Below are 20,984 nucleotides of genomic sequence, written 5' to 3' on the forward strand. Positions count from 1 at the left end.
TGACCTACTGGAATTGTGATACAGAGAAAAAGTGAAATAATCTGTCTTTAAACAATTGTTGGAAAAATTACGTGTCAGATGTCCTAACCGACTTGCCAAAACTATAGTTTGTTAACAAGAAATTTGTGGAATGATTGAAAAACAACCTTTGTGACTCCAACCTAAGTGTATGTAAACTTCCAACTCCAACTGGATTGAAATTGATTAAACTCTGGTCTAAGTTTTTGTATATTCAAATTGGTTTAGGTCTACAGTTTTCATTTTTGGAAACTGTTCAGTTTGGCAAAGGCACTAATTGTTGTTCGAAGGAATGCCTGCGTCTTGTCTTTCCTTTCCTTTGCCTCCCACATATCTGTAATAAATTCTTCTGATTCCTCTGGTACTCAAAGTTTCATAAAGGAGACATGTTTGTAAGCGTTTTAATCAGATTTCACAGATCAGTGTGTCATCATGGTCTTTCATGTGACTTAAACCTTATACTTCTGGCCTGTTTTTTGGTGTGGGAGTTTGATGTTGTACTGTAGGCTATAACATTGCTTTATGATGCTAGCCCAAAGCTTTCTTAATGAGCCAGATATGGACCTTATCCTCTTCTTCAAAGAATGTAGAGTCTATTTCCCTCAAACTGTGCCAAAATCAATTATTACAAAGCCAACATTCAAATCCAACCCATAAGAAAAAACATAAATCTTCTCTGGAACATAAATCCAAACCAAACTGAGAAATGCTAAACATTCTCCTCTCTAGATGATCAAGGACATAGATATACTGGCATTGCAATCACCTCGCAGACAAAGCCAGAACCAAGTGAGCATTGCGAGAATATCTTGCTGGGCTAACTACATACAAAGGCCATTTTTAAGAATGTATCTACAGAGGTGTTTTCAGGGGGAATATGGGATTTTCAGAGAGGATCATGGATATGGAGGAAGCTGTCACGTTAAGTATTCATCCAAAAATCTCAGGGAGAAGAAATGTGTAATTATCATGTAACATATGTAAGTATCATGATAATTGTCAGAGAAAAGGCAAAAAATCTCTAAAATATCACAGTGTATGTTTGGACCATGAACTTGCATCCTAAAGACTGAAGGATTTACTGTAGATTGTGGAATATTGTCACAAAAGACTCAGCTGTGAAACACTGCTGACCCCTCATGGTCAGTTCAAAGTTCAACACCATGTCTATGAAGACTAACCCGAAGGAAGATGGCACACCAGCAACGCCACAAACATTTACATATTAGTAATTTAGTAGACGCTCTTATCCAGAGCGTTTTACAGGAGCAATTAGGATGAACTGTCTTGCTCAAGTGCACAACGGATCGGTGATGCTCCAACACTATTAACCGTTATGCTACATGCCACTACCTAGAGATAATGGCTTTATGTTAGGTGGCATTCAATGACATCCTGAAGCTCATTGCATCCTAGAAAAGATTAAACACTCACTCTTAAATGGAAATTGCAGATTTCACCCTATCATTAAAAGATAAGAATCAATTATTGGAGGACGAATCCGAATCAGATTGAGCATGTGATTGAGGAAACAAGAGCAAATTATGAATCTAAAAAACAATCAATAGGAGAATGACAAGAACAATGCACCCTCTATCTAAATTCACCATGACCATTTCATGGCTAATTTTCCACACGAAGGCACTTCTGGTGCACCACGCAATTAATCTTGTGACAAATGTTCCGTACACATTATTACTGAAATATTTAACAGGAGAATTCATCTTTACACATATTATCCTCCAGTACGTGCTAATTGAATGTGGGTAGAGGTCAGCCCAACCCTCAAACCCACTTCATTATCGCAACGCTTCTCATGCTCTACTGAGACAAACAAAAAATGGGATAGTACAAAATATGTAATTTAACAAGGGACTCACATCTCCGGGAAACATTGATTTTTATTGTATAAAGAGTTGTAGCCCTAAATTTCTTTCACATAGAGGGAGCTGCAGTAGGGTCAAAACAAGGCAGTAACAGCCTGTTCAGGAGTCTCTCTCAGTTAGGCCAAATGGACACAATGTCCATCTGCCTATAGTCCACTGTTTATAAGACATCTATAGAAAGTCTGACCCTGTGCATCTTCTAGCTGTCTCAGCAGACTCTCCTTTCTTACCAGGGCATTGAGGCTGACACAGCGAGACGTCAGGCCGGCAGAGGACATTGTGTATGTAGGTCACCCAGCGACCTGTGTCGTATCGTGTGACAGCCACAGCGGTCATTGTCCCTGTGCTGTAGTGCCGGTCGCCCAGCGGGAGGTGGGATAGGGATTAGAGTGGACAGACCACGGTGGGGCTGAGCACAGAGGCCCCCAACACGTCAGCATGAACTTTCTCATTTCCTCCCTTAACGACTTTGACATTATCAGGCCAGGCAGTGCAATGTCCAGCCGCATTACTCTCACCGGGCTTACATTATTCAGAATGGCCGGAATGGTGAAGGGATACTGTAAGAGGCAGTGCTAGGGTTCAGATGACTGGAGAGACAACATGGTGAAGGGATAGGAGGCAGTACTAGGGTTCAGATAACTGGAGAGACAACATGGTGAAGGGATAGGAGGCAGTACTAGGGTTCAGATGACTAGAGAGACAACATGGTGAAGGGATAGGAGGCAGTACTAGGGTTCAGATGACTGGAGAGAACATGGTGAAGGGATAGGAGGCAGTACTAGGGTTCAGATGACTGGAGAGACAACATGGTGAAGGGATAGGAGGCAGTACTAGGGTTCAGATGACTGGAGAGACAACATGGTGAAGGGATAGGAGGCAGTACTAGGGTTCAGATGACTGGAGAGACAACATGGTGAAGGGATAGGAGGCAGTACTAGGGTTCAGATGACTGGAGAGACAACATGGTGAAGGGATAGGAGGCAGTACTAGGGTTCAGATGACTGGAGAGACAACATGGTGAAGGGATAGGAGGCAGTACTAGGGTTCAGATGACTAGAGAGACAACATGTTGAAGGGATAGGAGGCAGTACTAGGGTTCAGATGACTAGAGAGACAACATGTTGAAGGGATAGGAGGCAGTACTAGGGTTCAGATGACTGGAGAGAAAACATGTTGAAGGGATAGGAGGCAGTACTAGGGTTCAGATGACTGGAGAGACAACATGGTGAAGGGATAGGAGGCAGTACTAGGGTTCAGATGACTGGAGAGACAACATGGTGAAGGGATAGCAGGCAGTACTAGGGTTCAGATGACTGGAGAGACAACATGGTGAAGGGATAGGAGGCAGTACTAGGGTTCAGATGACTGGAGAGACAACATGGTGAAGGGATAGGAGGCAGTACTAGGGTTCAGATGACTGGAGAGACAACATGGTGAAGGGATAGGAGGCAGTACTAGGGTTCAGATGACTGGAGAGACAACATGGTGAAGGGATAGGAGGCAGTACTAGGGTTCAGATGACTAGAGAGACAACATGTTGAAGGGATAGGAGGCAGTACTAGGGTTCAGATGACTGGAGAGACAACATGGTGAAGGGATAGGAGGCAGTACTAGGGTTCAGATGACTGGAGAGACAACATGGTGAAGGGATAGGAGGCAGTACTAGGGTTCAGATGACTGGAGAGACAACATGGTGAAGGGATAGGAGGCAGTACTAGGGTTCAGATGACTGGAGAGACAACATGGTGAAGGGATAGGAGGCAGTACTAGGGTTCAGATGACTGGAGAGACAACATGGTGAAGGGATAGGAGGCAGTACTAGGGTACACAATGGGAGAGACATGGTGAAGGGATAGGAGGCAGTACTAGGGTTCAGATGACTGGAGAGACAACATGGTGAAGGGATAGGAGGCAGTACTAGGGTTCAGATGACTAGAGAGAACATGGTGAAGGGATAGGAGGCAGTACTAGGGTTCAGATGACTGGAGAGACAACATGGTGAAGGGATAGGAGGCAGTACTAGGGTTCAGATGACTAGAGAGAACATGGTGAAGGGATAGGAGGCAGTACTAGGGTTCAGATGACTGGAGAGAACATGGTGAAGGGATAGGAGGCAGTACTAGGGTTCAGATGACTGGAGAGACAACATGGTGAAGGGATAGGAGGCAGTACTAGGGTTCAGATGACTGGAGAGACAACATGGTGAAGGGATAGGAGGCAGTACTAGGGTTCAGATGACTGGAGAGACAACATGGTGAAGGGATAGGAGGCAGTACTAGGGTTCAGATGACTGGAGAGACAACATGGTGAAGGGATAGGAGGCAGTACTAGGGTTCAGATGACTGGAGAGACAACATGGTGAAGGGATAGGAGGCAGTACTAGGGTTCAGATGACTGGAGAGACAACATGGTGAAGGGATAGGAGGCAGTACTAGGGTTCAGATGACTGGAGAGACAACATGGTGAAGGGATAGGAGGCAGTACTAGGGTTCAGATGACTGGAGAGACAACATGGTGAAGGGATAGGAGGCAGTACTAGGGTTCAGATGACTAGAGAGAACATGGTGAAGGGATAGGAGGCAGTACTAGGGTTCAGATGACTGGAGAGACAACATGGTGAAGGGATAGGAGGCAGTACTAGGGTACACAACTGGAGAGACATGGTGAAGCAGTTGAAGTAGGTTTTAAATATATTCCTTTTCTGACTGACACTAAAACCCCACAATTGTATTATACATTTCTGAAAGACATGACATAATGCAGACTTGTTTACATTTTTGTTATTTAGCAGACACTCTTATCCAGGGCGACTTACATGAGGTATTAGGGCTAAGTGCCTTGCTCAAGTGCACAATGAGATTTTCACCTAGCCGGCTCGAGGATTCGAACCAGTGACCTTTTCTGCAACAATGACCAAGTTCTCAAACTGTCTTGTCCCTTGAATATAAATGGAAAGACAGTGCTTTCTAGTGTTCACAAATGGAAGCACATCTGACAAATTTCTGCACTTTCACAGTATGATACTTTCTTCGAAAAATTATGTATTTAATCAAAAGATAACATCGCATATATCATATGAATACTTGCATTACTTTACATGGCTCACTCTGTAGGCTTCCTATAACTATGGGATAGAGAGCGGATCTTATCGGTTGTAAGGATGCATTGAGGAGGCAGCCTTGATGTTTGTCTTGATGTTACATGGCATTTTCCCTGAAAAATAAAATAAACAAATCAGTTACAGAGCAGTCTTTTTCTCAATACCTGAATGGTCTGGTACATTTAAAGTCATTTTTTGACAAGGAATAATCTGTGTCTGAAAGACCAACTGCCCTTATTATTCAGGTCTATAGAACCTTTAGTTATGGCCTTAAAGTGAATAAAACACTTAAGTGTAGCAAAGCAAGACTCAGGTCTATATGACATTCAGGATCTTCATACCTGGCTGTCCTTGCTGCTGAGGAGCACCAGGCCCCATGCCTTGCTGCTGGCCTGAACCCCCACCGATGGTGACCTGCTGTAAGGTGGGACCTCCGCTCATCATGGGCCCTTGTCCTGTGTGTCCAGGGGCCACAGGACCTGGAGGCCTGCACTTCGAAAGCCCCTTCCCAAATCCCACCGCTGCCACCAGTGCATTGGTGTCAGCAGGGTTGAAAGACGGTTTGTTTTGCCGTATAGCTAAAACAGAGGGGAGAGTGCATAAGTATAAACTCCATACCATGGATTTTTAGGTTAGACCACCTGTACATCTTGAGTACATAAGCATCAATAAACTCCATAACAGTTCTTACATTAGCGTATCTGTAACTGTTCTCAGGTAAAAAGGGAATCCTGGTTCAATCAGTGTACCTGCACTGTCTGCATCCCTGTCATCGCGAGGATTGTTCAGTTTCTCCAGTAGATTTGAACAGAGTTTGTTCAGTGTCTGGATTTGTTTCTGTTGGGAGAAAAACAAGGTATTATTTTGTTACTCCAACTTGAGTTGTTGGATAGATAGACTACAATGTACATGGGTGCATTACATGACAAGCACCATTTTACTTTGTCTTCCCACCACACAACATGAGTTTGTGTTCATTTGGGCATATGTAACTAACTGTTATAGTACCGTAACCTCATTCCACAGCTTGAAATGTACGCACAAACGTTCGCAAACAGTTACATGTGTTTGAGAGGCAGATGACCCTGGTATGAGCCGTTGTACGGCCCTCTGTGTGCCGAGAAAGGGAGGAAGCTCACCTGCTAAGCAAGCACAGTGACGTCCGTCACGCTGGCTTGAAGTGGCTTCAATATTTTATTATCCTTTTCAGCAACAGGTGGATGTATAATTTCCCTCAGTAGTATGAAAATGATACAGGTATCCTTATGTGAACCAGGGAGCTGCTTTCCTCTCAAACTGCAGTATGATTAGATGAAGACCAAGTCGGTTTACCTGTGCCACCTCAGGTCCTATCCGGGCAGCTTCCGCACTCAGCTGTTTCTCCTGCTCCTCCACCTCAGGATCAGGCTTGGTGCGCAGGTGATCCGGCACAATCTCATGGCTGAACACAGGCACGCGTTGCTCTGTCAGTTTCTGGAGAGAGGGGGCAGTGTGTACGGCAGTAAGCAAAGCCTAGGGTATGTCATCACCAATAAATCCATGATAATCGAAAATTTCAATAAGCATTTCTCTACAGCTGGCCATGCTTTCCTCCTGGCTACCCCAACCCCGGCCAACAAACAGCGCCGCACCCCTTGCAGCTACAGTGGGAGAACAAGTATTTGATAACCTAAAAATCGGCAGTGTTTCCAACTTACAAAGCATGTAGAGGTCTGTAATTGTTATCATACGTACAGTTCAACTGTGAGAGATGGAATCTAAAACAAAAATCCAGAAAATCACATTGTATGATTTTTAAGTAATTAATTTGCATTTTATTGCATGACATAAGTATTTGATACATCAGAAAAGCAGAACTTAATATTTGGTACAGAAACCTCTGTTTGCAATTACAGAGATCATAAGTTTTTGAGACTGTGGACCCAGCCCTCTTCAGGTCATTGATCAGGTCCTGTCGTGTAGTTCTGGGCTGATCCCTCACCTTCCTCATGATCATTGATGTCCCACGAGGTGAGATCTTGCATGGAGCCCCAGACCGAGGGTGATTGACCGTCATCTTGAACTTCTTCCATTTTCTAATAATTTTGCCAACAGTTGTTGCCTTCTCACCAAGCTGCTTGCCTATTGTCCTGTAGCCCATCCCAGCCTTGTGCAGGTCTACAATTTATCCCTGATGTCCTTACACCCTCTCTGGTCTTGGCCATTGTGGAGAGGTTGGAATCTGTTTGATTGAGTGTGTGGACAGGTGTCTTTTATACAGGTAATGAGTGGAGAACAGGAGGGCTTCTTAAAGAAAAACTAACAGGTCTGTGAGAGACGGAATTCTTACTGGTTGGTAGGTGATCAAATACTTATGTCATGCAATAAAATGCTAATTAATTACTTTAAAATCATACAATGTGATTTTCGTTTTAGATTCCATCTCTCACAGTTGAACTGTACCTATGATAAGAAAGTACAGACCTCTACATGCTTTGTAAGTAGGAAAACCTGCAAAATCGGCAGTGTATCAAATACTTGTTCTCCCCACTGTACTTGCCCAAGCCTCCCCAGCTTCTCCTTCACCCATATCCAGATCACAGATGTTCTGAAAGAGCTGCAAAACCTGGACCCGTACAAATCAGCTGGGCTAGACAATTTGGACCCTCTCTTTCTAAAATGATCTGCCGCCATTGTTGCAACCACTATTACCAGTCTGTTCAACCTCTTATTTCGTCCGAGATCCCTAAAGATTGGAAAGCTGCCACGGTCATCCCCCTCTTCAAAGGGGGAGACACTCTAGACCCAAACTGTTACAGACCTATATCCATCCTTCCTGCCTTTCTAAAGTATTTCAAAGCCAAGTTAATAAACAAGTCACTGACCATTTTGAATCACACTGTATCTTCTCCGCTGTGCAATCCGGTTTCCAAGCTGGTCACGGGTGCACCTCAGCCACGCTCAAGGTACTAAACGACATCAATAAAAGACAGTACTGTGCAGCCGTCTTCATCGACCTTGCCAAGGCTTTCGACTCTGTCAATCACTTATTATTGGCACACTCAATAGCCTTGGTTTCTCAAATAACTGCCTTGCCTGGTTCACCAACTACTTTGCAGATAGAGTTCAGTGTGTAAAATCGGAGGGCCTGTTGTCCGGATCTCTGGCAGTCTCTATGGGGGTACCACAGGGTTCAATTCTTGGGCCGACTCTTTTCTCTGTATATATCAACGATGTCACTCTTGCTGCGGGTGATTCCCTGATCCACCTCTACGCAGACGACGCCATTCTGTATACTTCTGGCCCCTCTTTGGACACTGTGTTAACCAACCTCCAGGCGAGCTTCAATGCAATACAACTCTCCTTCCGTGGCCTCCAACTGCTCTTAAACGCTAGCAAAAATAAATGCATGCTTTTCAACCGTTCGCTGCCACACCCGCCCGACTAGCATCACAACTTTGGACGGTCACTACTCTGGACGGTTCTTACCTAGAATACGTGGACAACTACAAATACCTAGGCGTCTGGCTAGACTGTAAACTCTCCTTCCAGACTCATATCAAACATCTCCAATCCAAAATCAAATCAAGAATCGGCTTTCGATTTCGCAACAAAGCCTCATTCACTTACGCCGCCAAACTTACCCTAGTAAAACTGACTATCCTACCGATCTTCGACTTTGGCGATGTGATCTTCAAAACAGCTTCCAATACTGTACTCAGCAAATTGGAGGCAGTCTATCGCAGCGCCATCCCTTTTTTATACCAAAGCGCCTTATACCACCCACCACTGCGACCTGTATGCTCTAGTCAGCTGGCCCTCGCTACATATTCGTCGCCAGACCCACTGGCACCAAGTCATCTACAAGTCTATGCTAGGTAAAGCTCCGCCTTATCTCAGCTCACTGGTCACGATAACAACACCCACCCGTAGCATGCGCTCCAGCAGGCATATCTCACGGGTCATCCCCAAAGCCAACACCTCATTTGGCTGCCTTTCCTTCCAGTTCTCTGCTGCCAGTGACTGGAACGAATTGCAAAAATCACTGAAGCTGGAGACTTACATTTCCCTCACTAACTTTAACATCAGCTATCTGAGCAGCTAACCGATCGCTGCAGCTGTCCATAGTCCATCTGTAAATAGCCCACCCAATCTACCTACCTCTTCCCCATATTGTTTATATTTACTTTGCTGCTCTTTTGCACACCAGTATAACTACTTACACACCATCTGCTCATCTATCACTCCAGTGTTAATCTGCTAAATTGTAATTACTTTGCTACTATGGCCTATTTATTGCATACTCATGCCATTTGCACACACTGTACGTAGACATTTTTTTCTATCGTGTTGACTGTACGCTTGTTTATTCCATGTAACTCTGTTGTTGTTTCTGTCACACTGCTTTGCTTTATCTTGGCCAGGTCGCAGTTGTAAATTAGAACTTGTTCTCAACTAGCTTAACTGGTAAAATAAAGGTGAAATCAAATAAATAAATGTGTGTCTGAAAAACTATTCTCCTCTAGCCTGGTTAAACCAGACTCAATGCTGTTCTCACCATTGTTTCACTGCCTGAGTACAGCATTCAGTCTGGTTTAACCAGGCTAATCCTCATCCACAGAAAATATACTCACAGCTAGTTCTTCATCCCTGTCTGGAGACAACAGCAGGGGGATGATGATCTGCTGGCGGAAAGATGGCGTCTTCTCATTCCGCAACAGTTTATTGATGGTGTTCAACTGACCGGACAAGAGGGCAAAGTTGTCCAACACAGAGGGCCTATTGTCCAAGTATAGAGAGACAACAACTTCATGAATTAACTATTAGAGTACATTTATTTTCATACAATTATATTAATTTATCCAAATAGGTAACCAAGTCTCGCAATTGCTTTCAGCAATGCCATCCAAAAGCAACACTGGGTCCTAGTTAGCTTACGCCAAACGTATCATATGCAATTTATAAACAAAGCCATTTTTACATCAGCCGATCAGATGACGATGTGTGAAAATATGGCATAATTTAACAGCTCGACACCCAAATGCGCATCCAAAAAAGTATAATGCATAATTATGGAAGAATCAATCAAATGTATTTAAAAGCCCTTTTTACATCAGCAGATGCTTATACAGAAACCTAGTCTAAATCCCCAAACAGCCAGCAATGCAGATGTAGAAGCACGGTGGTTAAAAAAAATCCCTAGAATGGAAGGAACCTAGGAAGAAACCAGGCAAGCATACGAACTAAAGTTAGCTAACTAACCTTAGTATTTAGCTCGTCACTTGCTAGGCATCAGATTGTAACCGGCTAATGTGATGCTGTCAGCCATCTGGGAACAAAGCAGCGTCTCACTAGACGATATTTTTAATAATTATAGCAGCTAAGTTAGTCACTTACCATGTCAGTCGTTCATACTCGTTTTCCAACTTGTAGATGAAACTGTGAAGAGCATTTTTTAGATGAGCTACGCGGGTAATAAGCGATTCCACGGATGCGTCCAGCAATTTTTCTTCCCGTTGCTTGACAGAAACAAAAAAAAGACAGATTTGATTAATAACGCGTTAACATTTAGCTCTTAGTGAGTCGCTAGCAGGAACTTGGGGCAACGTTAGCTGAATACAAATAAGCATGTCATGCGCTATGAGGAACTGTACTTCATTTAAGACAATTGACTGGTTCAGAATTTAACATTTTGTCGAAAAGCCACCTTACCTGCATTTTATTAGGGTAGCGAACCTGCTGGCTAGCGAAATAAATATCTACCGGAAGTAAATAATGCGTGCAACAGTGGGCATGCTCCGCTCAGAATCATTTTGCTTTACGTTTTAAGTTCCAAACATTTGTAATTAGCCAGACAACCGTGTGTTACTTTGAGTCGTTATGCCGTGAAATTCTCAATAAAATATTTTATACCACTTATCTGCACTCTTTTTCAGAAAGCTGGCATATTGGAATCAAAAGTAGAACTACAAAACCGTTGAAGGCCTAGCTGTTGAACTCCCGTGGAGAAACGAAGACGGAAGCATCCAGGTCACGTGTGGTTTATAACTAAATAAACAAAATACAACGACTAGCCTGCAGTCGTGTATGAAAACAAAGTGAACAAGTCAGTATGTCAGCCGGGGCCTGCCGATATCAACGGTCTTTCATAGAATCCACTAACGTTAGTTATGCCATACAAGGCCACGCAGACAAACAGGACAATGAGATAATTTACTGAGGTTCATGTGTTTGGAACTCTGAGTTGCCACTAGCTTGTTAAACTAACTAACTAACTTATCCAATTAATTTCAAACAGTCAGCAGAGTAACTTGAGCTAGGGGTGTTGCAAAACGCTCGCGCCTGAACTGACCTAGCAGACTAAACTCCACTCCATGGTGAAGGAAGTGGAGTTTAGTCCGCTAGAAGTGAGCATACCAAAGATGTCCCCTGTATTTGCTGTCAAATACAAGGGGCAATTACAACAACTAGCTAGCCATATCAAACGTATCTTATGCATTAGCTGGACAGGCCGTATAAAGCTATAGACCGGTTGTTTTGCCAGTGTCATGCAGTGCGTCACACGAGTCGAATTGGGATCAGATTGCTGCTCATTTAGCTTTATTTTATGGCATATGATACTGTCAGGAAGACACAGAATATGCAAACTGATTTAATGTAGTTTAATGTGATTAAGCCGTGTTGTGACAGAAGTCCAGTATCTGGCTAATATGTAGGCTATTAAACCACATTACTGAAAAAAGGGCACAGAGTCCTTCCCTTGCAGACCAGATAATTGAATATTTTAGTTCATGAGGATGTCAAAGTTCATCAATATGTTGGCAGAAGCAGGGTCCAGGACAACATCCTGACTCTTCTCAAAGGGCTCTGTCATTTTTTTTCTCACAAGATAACACCAAATGTTCTAATTCTTACTCTTTATCTTCTTCAGGTGGAGGAGCCAGACCAGGTGTACCTGCTAATGAAGGAGGAATACCGTATCTCACGCAACGTACGTCTGGCCTGGTTCCTAGGCAAGCTCAATCGGGTCATCTGGCCGGTCCCAAAGTCTGAACTGGTGGGTTAACTAGCTCTACTGGAGGAGATGTAGCTAGACTTTTGTGCTGTCGCTCCAATGATAACGACTCTAAGTGTTGGCAAAACAGCGTAAACAGATCTGCGACCAGCCCAGAAATCATGTAGTAACCACAAAGTGTTAAACAAATCAGAATATATTTTATGAGATTCTTCAAAGTAGCCACACTGCCTTGATGACAGCTTTGCACACTCTTGGCATTCTTCTCAGCCAGCTTCACCTGGAATGATTTTCCAACAATCTTGAATTGTTCCCACATATGCTGAGCACTTGGCTGCTTTTTCTTCACTCTGCGGTCCAACTCGCCCCAAACCATCTCAATTGGGTTGAGGTCGGGTGATTGTGGAGGCCAGGTCATCTGATGCAGCACTCCATCACTCATTCTTGGTAAAATAGCCCTTACACCGCCTGGAGGTGTGTTTTTGTCATTTTCCTGTTGAAAAATAAATGATAGTCCCACTCAGCGCACACCAGATAGGATGGCGGATCGCTTCAGAATACTGTGGTAGCCATGCAGGATATGTGTGCCTTGAATTCTAAATAAATCACATACAGTGTCACTAGCAAATCACCATCACACCTCCTCCTCCATGCTTCACGGTGGGAACCGGACATGCGGAGATCATCCGTTCATCTACTCTGTGTCTCACAAAGACACAGCGGTTTTGAAAATGTGGACTGGTCTAATGTCAATTGCTCATATTTCTTGGCCCAAGAAATTCTATTTTTCTTATTGGTGTCCTTTAGTAGTGGTTTCTTTGCAGCAATTCGACCATGAATGCCTGATTCACACAGTCTCCTCTGAACAGTTGATGTTGAGATGTCTGTTACTTGAACTCTGGAGCATTTATTTGTGACTGCACAAACTTTTAAAGTTCTTGAAGTGTTCCTGATTGACTAACCTCCATGTCTTAAAGTAATGATTTATTTGAGCTGTTATTGACATAATATGTATTTGGTCTTTTACCAAATAGGGGTGGTAGCCCTATCTTCTGTATATCTTATCACAACACAACGGATTGACACAAATGCATTACGAAGGAAAGAAATTCCACAAATTAACTTTTAACAAGGCAGACCTGTTAATTGAAATGCATTCCAGGTGACTACCTCATGAAGCTCGTTGAGAGAGTGCCAACAGTGTGCAAAGCTGTCATCAAGGCAAAGGGTGGCTACTGTGAAGAATATAAAATATATTTTTATTTGTTTAACATATTTTTTGCTTACTACATGATTCCATATGTGTTATTTCATAGTTTTGATGTCGTCACTATTATTCTACAATATTGAAAATAGTAAAAAAAATGAAGAACCTTGAAATGAGTAGGTGTGTCCAAACTTTTGACTGGTACTGTATATATAAATATTGGCTCATAACTCCACCTATACAACAACAACAGGCCTAGCACTATACACCCTTTAAGCAGGATTCATTAAGACAAGGGCATGTCAAATTCAAGGCCTTTCAGGGCCTTTTTCAATCACTTAATTGGACTCAGTGTTATACAATTTCATCATTTATATAATTGTACATATAGGGCCTAATATAGACCCCCCTACACACACACACACACACAAATAGAATGCAAAAGGTGTTTTAAAAAAACATTCTAAAATACTGTATTTGAGAATAATGTGGACTTGCCTGACTAAATACGTTGGATGCATGCAGACTGTTTTAAGGACAGCTTTTTTCCATCTACGTAACATTGCAAAAATCAGAAACTTTCTGTCTAAAAATGATGGACTTGAGTGGGTTGAGTCACTGATGTGATCTTCCTGTCTGGGTTGGTGCCGAGATCTGCCCTGTCTCAGGATGGTAAGTTGGTGTTTGAAGATATCCCTTTTTTATCTTTATTTAACCAGCAAGTCAGTTAAGAACAAATTCTTATTTTCAATGAAGGCCTAGGAACAGTGCGTTAACTGCTTTGTTCAGGGGCAGAACGACAGATTTGTACCTTGTCAGCTCGGGGGATTAAACTTGCAACCTTCCGGTTACTAGTCCGGTTACTAGTCCAACGCTCTAACCACTAGGCTACCCTGCTGCCCCAGGGTAGCCTAGTGCTTTGGCAAAGTGGGTAGCGTTATATTCTTCCTGTTTGGCCCTGTCTGGGGGTATCATCGGATGGGGCCACAGTGTCTCCTTACCCCTCCTGTCTCAGCCTCCAGTATTTATGCTGCAGTAGTTTGTGTCGGAGGGCTAGGGTCAGTTTGTTATATCTGGAGTACTTCTCCTGTCTTATCCGGTGTCCTGTATGAATTTAAGTATGCTCTCTCTAATTCTCTTTCTCTCTTTCTTTCTCTCTCTCGGAGGACCTGAGCCCTAGGACCATGCCTCAGGACTACCTGGCATGATGACTCCTTGCTGTCCCCAGTCCACCTGGCCGGGTTGCTGCTCCAGTTTCAACCGTTCTGCCGGCAGCTATGGAACCCTGACCTGTTCACCGGACGTGCTACCTGTCCCAGACCTGCTGTTTTCAACTTCTAGAGACAGCAGGAGCGGTAGAGATACTCTTAATGATCGGCTATGAAAAGCCAACTGACATTTACTCCTGAGGTGCTGACTTGCTGCACCCTCGACAACTACTGTGATTATTATTATTATTTGACCATGCTGGTCATTTATGAACATTTGAACATCTTGGCCATGTTCTGTTATAATCTCCACCCGGCACAGCCAGAAGAGGACTGGCCACCCCTCATAGCCGGGTTTTTTCCTAGGTTTTGGCCTTTCTAGGGAGTTTTTCCTAGCCACCTGCATTGTTTGGTGTTTTAGGCTGGGTTTCTGTACAGCACTTTGAGATATCAGCTGATATAGGAAGGGCTATATAAATACATTTGATTTGATGTTGATTCTTCTGTAGCCCAAGTAGCCATCGCAGGCACATAATAAAGCCATGAATAGCCGTGGCATTATTCTCACCATTTCAATCACCATTTTATAATCAGAAAGCAACCAATAAAAGGTTCCTTTTGTAATGGAAGGATTTGTATGGAAAGTGAAGGTGAAGCCTGCATTAGATATATTGTCGTTCTCATAACCACGTGGTTTTACCGCAACAGAGTAGTGGTGGGAAACAAACAAAAGTGGCCACGTCTCACACAAAATGGATAAATAATGAAATCACAGATAACTAAAAGTGAGCAGGAGAACTTATAAATTGTCTACAATAATTACAACGACTTCTCAAGCACCAAATTGAGTAAATGTCTGATCTTCATTGTAAGCCTATTCCAGTACTTGAATTTCTGAGCTCAGTATTCAATTTCAAGAAGCCTACTTCAAGCCCCTTGTAATTGTTCAAAATTGCAGGTATAACCACGGGTGATAGTAAGGTGGTACGGTCCATTACAGCGTCCCTGCAAAATAAATAGTGGGGGTACGCCGTACCAGTAAAATATGAGCCTATCACAATAATGAAAACAAAATGTCAAATCTATAGGCTATTACACCACTATTTATCATTACCGCATGCCAGAGGAATAATGAATTTGCGAATGGACTTGAAAACAGGTGGTATAACCTACACACCAAAATGTGGTGGTTCGACGAGAACACTGACATTTTGTCAAGGCAGAGATGAGTGGTCGACAATGAGACGCGCGCGGACAGCAGTGGAGGCATACATTCTGTGAAAGATGTGGCTTTCTATTCACCACTGTTTGGATGTAGGAAATATGTTGCAGGTGGATGAATTTGCACGGGTAGTCTAGTAAAGGAGGCATTTCAAGTGATTGTTTGACAATCAGATGAAAACATCATGACTGGTAGTGTTTATGCCACAATAAAAGGTAATACGTTTAAAAAAATGAAGTGACAAATCTTTACGACTAGGTCCTATTGAATAGGGATTATTTATGTCATTCTATGATTAGGCCCATAAAAGGTATTGTACCGGGAAGAAATTCAATCTACTTTCACCCCTGGGTGTTACATAACATAAATGTATTTGTCATGCTATTTCATTACCAGATCATATTGTGAATAAATCCATTAGGCTATGTAATTTGTTGTCATTATATCCAGAATAATTAATAGGAATAGTGTTGGGTGTTGCACAATAGTCTATCCTACACAATTGTGTACAGTAAACTCTATCCAATCTGAGGCTAAAAAACATATGAAAACGTGTACTCATTACCTTGATGCTTTCTCTGTTAAATCTTGCGAGACCCTGCTGTAAATCAAGCAAACAACCGATGAACATCAATTCGCTAGGGATATTAGATTGAACGTGGATCCAGGACCAGCTGTCTTCACCGTCATAAAAAATGAGACACCAAAATATTCTAGACGTTCCTCACCAACACTTTTTTACAGCACTTGGGCTGTTGTTGCAACAGCTGTTCTTCACTTGACTGTCATTCAGAAATTCCTTCCTGGATCAGATGATGATGTGGGAAAATATGGCATAATTAAACAACTCGACACCCAAATGCGCATCCAAAAAAGTATAATGCATAATTATGGAACAATCAATCAATCAAATGTATTTAAAAGCCCTTTTTACATCAGCAGATGCTAATACAGAAAACCAGCCTAAAACCCCAAAGAGCAAGCGATGCAGATGTAGAAGCACGGTGGCTAGGAAAAATTCCCTAGAAAGGTAGGAACTTAGGAAGAAACCTTGAGGGGAACCAGGCTCTGAGGAGTGGCCAGTCCTCTTCTGGCTGTGCCGGGTTGACATAAGAGTACGTGGCCATTAATGCCAGATAGTTTTTTAAAAGATGTTCATAGATGACCAGCAGTGTCAAATAATGGTCAAAATGGTTGTAGAGCGTGCAACAGGTCAGCACCTCAGTAGTAAATGTCAATTCGCTTTTCATAGCCAAGGATTCGGAGGTTGAGACGGCAGATGCGGTGGAGGGAGAGAGAGAGTGTCGAAACAGCAGGTCCGGGACAAGTTAGTCCTGCATGTCCTGTGAACAGGTCAGGGTTCCATAGCCACAGGCAGAACAGCAGAAACTGGATCAGGGACGGTGACAGCCAGGAGTCGTCAGGCCATGTAGTCCTGAGGCATGGCCCTAGAGCTCTGGTCCTCCATGAGGGGAGAGGTCACACAGACACCAGACAAGATGGGACAGATTGACCCCAGACTCCCGGCACATAGATGAGGCTGAGACAGGGGTGATTGGGGGACACTGTGGCCCTGTCCGACAATACCCCCAGACAGGGCCAACCAGGCAGGATATAGCCCCATCCATTTTTCCAAAGCATAGCCCCCACACCACCTGAGGGATATCAACAGACCACCAACTTACTACCTTGAGACAAGGTGGAGTATAGCCCACAAAGATCTCCATAAAAATGTAGCTCTATAGGAGAAAGTCCTTCCTCCAGCTGTTTGCTTAGAAATTCTAGGAACAATAAGGAAGCCTGCGTCTTGTTATCGTAGCGTACGTGTAGGTACAGTGCATTCGGGAAGTATTCAGGCACCTTGACTTTTTCCACATTTTGTTAAGTTACAGCCTTTTCCTAAAATGGATTAATTAGTTGTTTCCCCTAATCAGTCTACACACAATACCCCATAATGACAAAGTGAAAACAGTTTTCTTTTTAGGAAATGTTTGCAACTGTAGAGGTGAGGGAAAAAAGTATGTGATCCCCTGCTGATTTTGTACGTTTGCCCACTGACAAAGAAAATATCAGTCTATAATTGTAATGGTAGGTTAATTTGAACAGTGAGAGACAGAAAAACAACAAAAAAAAAGCCAGAAAAGAACATGACAAAAATGTTAGATATTGATTTGCATTTTAATGAGGGAAATAAGTATTTGACCCCTCTGCAAAACATGACATTTACTTGTTGGCAATCACAGAGGTCAGACGTTTCTTGTAGTTGGCCACCAGGTTTGCCCACATCTCAGGTGGGATTTTGTCCCACTCCTCTTTGCAGATCTTCTCCAAGTCATTAAGGTTTCGAGGCTGACATTTGGCAACTCGAACCTTCAGCTCCCTCCACAGCTTTTCTATGGGATTAAGGTCTGGAGACTGGCTAGGCCACTCCAGGACCTTAATGTGCTTCTTCTTGAGCCACTCCTTTGTTGCCTTGGCTGTGTGTTTTGGGTCATTGTCATGCTGGAATACCCATCCACGACCCATTTTCAATGCTCTCGCTGAGGGAAAGAGGTTCTCACCCAAGATTTGACGGTACATGGCCCCGTCCATCGTCCATTTGATGTGGCAAAGTTGTCCTGTCCCCTTAGCAGAAAAACACCCCCAAAGCATAATGTTTCCACCTCCATGTTTGATGGTGGGGATGGTGTTCTTGGGGTCATTGGCAGCATTCCTCCTCCTCTAAACACAGCAAGATGAGTTGATGCCAAAGAGCTCCATTTTGGTCTCATTTGACCACAACACTTTCACCCAGTTGTCCTCTGAATCATTCAGATGTTCATTGGCAAACGTCAGACGGACATGTACAGTGGGGCAAAAAAGTATTTAGTCAGCCACCAATTGTGCAAGTTCTCCCACTTAAAAATATGAGAGAGGCCTGTAATTTTCATCATAGGTACACTTCAACTATGACAGACAAAATGAGAAAGAAAATCCAGAAAATCACATTGTAGGATTTTTAATGAATTTATTTGCAAATTATGGTGGAAAATAAGTGTTTGGTCACCTACAAACAAGCAAGATTTCTGGCTCTCACAGACCTGTAACTTCTTCTTTAAGAGGCTTCTCTGTCCTCCACTCGTTACCTGTATTAATGGCACCTGTTTGAACTTGTTATCAGTATAAAAGACACCTGTCCACAACCTCAATCAGTCACACTCCAAACTCCACTATGGCCAAGACCAAAGAGCTGTCAAAGGACACCAGAAACAAAATTGTAGACCTGCACCAGGCTGGGAAGACTGAATCTGCAATAGGTAAGCAGCTTGGTTTGAAGAAATCAACTGTGGGAACAATTATTAGGAAATAGAAGACATACAAGACCACTGATAATCTCCCTCGATCTGGGGCTCCACGCAAGATCTCACCCCGTGGGGTCAAAATGATCACAAGAACGGTGAGCAAAATTCCCAGAACCACACGGGGGGACCTAGTGAATGACCTGCAGAGAGCTGGGACCAAAGTAACAAAGCCTACCATCAGTAAGTAACACACTACGACGCCAGGGACTCAAATCCTGCAGTGCCAGACGTGTCCCCCTGCTTAAGCCAGTACATGTCCAGGCCCGTCTGAAGTTTGCTAGAGAGCATTTGGATGATCCAGAAGAAGATTGGGAGAATGTCATATGGTCAGATGAAACCAAAATATAACTTTTTGGTAAAAACTCAACTCGTCGTGTTTGGAGGACAAATAATGCTGAGTTGCATCCAAAGAACACCATACCTACTATGAAGCATGGGGGTGGAAACATCATGCTTTGGGGCTGTTTTTCTGCAAAGGGACCAGGACGACAGATCCGTGTAAAGGAGAGCATGAATGGGGTCATGTATCATGAGATTTTGAGTGAAAACCTCCTTCCATCAGCAAGGAAATTGAAGATGAATTGTCGCTGGGTCTTTCAGCATGACAATGATCCCAAACACACTGCCCAGGCAATGAAGGAGTGGCTTCGTAAGAACCATTTCAAGGTCCTGGAGTGGCCTAGCCAGTCTCCAGATCTCAACCCCAAAGAAAATCTTTGGAGGGAGTGTTGCCCAGCAACAGCCCCAAAACATCACTTCTCTAGAGGAGATCTGCATGGAGGAATGGGCCAAAATACCAGCAACAGTGTGTGAAAAAACCTTGTGAAGACTGTCATTGCCAACAAAGGGTACATAACAAAGTATTGAGATAAACTTTTATTATTGACCAAATACTTATTTTCCACCTTAATTTTCTTCTCATTTTGTCTGTCACAGTTGAAGTGTACCTATGATGAAAATTACAGGCCTCTCTCATCTTTTTAAGTGGGAGAACTTGCACAATTGGTGGCTGACTAAATACTTTTTTGCCCCACTGTATATTGTCCTGAAATACGAAGTGTAATGTTTGGGGCTAATACAACACATTACTGAGTACCACTCCATATTTTCAAGCATAGTGGTGGCTGCGTCATGTTATGGGCCTTGAAAAATAGGGGTAGGGTTGTAGAGAATTGAAAGACCATGAATGTAATAAGAAACCTTAGGTGCTGGCTTAAGACCGATAGTAACCACTACAGAATGTCAGGTCAGAACAAGGATTAGGCGGATGTCCAGTTTAAGGGGAGTTTAATGGAAGATGTCCACACACATCACACACACACACATCTATCCACTCATGGTTCAGATAACTGAGAATCATATCCAGTGAGAACTGACATTAACTATGTGGTCTAGATGCACACACAATTAAACATCAGACATACAGGGATTAAGTCCACAGGAGAAAAAGTTCAGCAGGAGGGAAACTGGGGAAGTGCTCATCAGGATGGGGAAGCATGTTTTTGACCACACAGCGTGCTCGGGTCATAGACTAACTGAAACTGAAGTCCCGGGAATCAAGGCAACTGATGGGCTGAAGGAGATGTGGTGATAAATATTTGGCGTGACCTGGACCAATAAGACACTGACAAAAGTGGGGGTCCTCTGAATGGGAGACTAAGCTGCCCGACTACAACTAACCAGGATGGCTAGAATCAGCTGGCTGCTTTAACAGGTATGCTAAAGCAAACGAGAAAATCCTAGAGGGAAACCTGGTTCAGTCTGCTTTCCATCAGACACTGGAAGATGAATTCACCTTTTACCAGGACAATAATCTAAACACAAGGCCACATCTACACTGGAGTTGCTTACCAAGATGCCGACTTTCAGTTTTGACTTACATCTATGGCAAAACCTTGAAATGGTTGTCAAGCAATGATCAACAAACAACTAATTTGAGAGGTTGAAGAATTTAAAAAAATAAAAATGGGCAAATATTGCACAATCCAGGTTAGAGACTTACCCA

General features: G+C 43.1%; 2 protein-coding genes across 2 annotated transcripts in view; one reads left to right on the plus strand and one right to left on the minus strand.

Annotated features, from left to right (window-relative positions):
* Window positions 1–1,901: 1,901 nt before the first annotated feature.
* Window positions 1,902–11,238, minus strand: LOC110524621 (mediator of RNA polymerase II transcription subunit 8). The gene is made up of 7 exons (XM_021604453.3): window positions 10,699–11,238; window positions 10,384–10,505; window positions 9,621–9,765; window positions 6,340–6,480; window positions 5,757–5,844; window positions 5,349–5,585; window positions 1,902–5,120 (listed from the first exon to the last, which is right to left on the minus strand). The coding sequence occupies exons 1-7, from the start codon at window positions 10,702–10,704 to the stop codon at window positions 5,053–5,055; spliced, it is 807 nt and encodes a 268-aa protein (XP_021460128.3). The 5' UTR covers window positions 10,705–11,238; the 3' UTR covers window positions 1,902–5,052.
* A 122-nt stretch (window positions 11,239–11,360) lies between these two features.
* The window catches only part of LOC118936475 (KICSTOR complex protein SZT2), a 131,340-nt gene continuing 121,716 nt past the window's right edge, over window positions 11,361–20,984 (plus strand). Inside the window, 2 exon segments of the mRNA XM_090236706.1 lie at window positions 11,361–11,393; window positions 11,918–12,043. Of these exon segments, the coding sequence (XP_090092832.1) occupies window positions 11,361–11,393; window positions 11,918–12,043 (159 nt within the window).

Source organism: Oncorhynchus mykiss, chromosome 5 (genome assembly GCF_057628025.1).
Source record: "Oncorhynchus mykiss isolate SJ-2025 chromosome 5, ASM5762802v1, whole genome shotgun sequence".
NCBI classification, from domain to species: Eukaryota; Metazoa; Chordata; class Actinopteri; order Salmoniformes; family Salmonidae; genus Oncorhynchus; species Oncorhynchus mykiss.

Bases quoted from the DNA above. Each gene is read 5' to 3' on its own strand.
- LOC110524621 (XM_021604453.3), bottom strand. The intron at 9,766-10,383 runs GTAAGTGACTAA...CTTGGACAATAG, and splicing joins GAGTATGAACGACTGACATG to GCCCTCTGTGTTGGACAACT. The intron at 6,481-9,620 runs GTGAGTATATTT...CCCTCTCTCCAG, and splicing joins ACAGGGATGAAGAACTAGCT to AAACTGACAGAGCAACGCGT.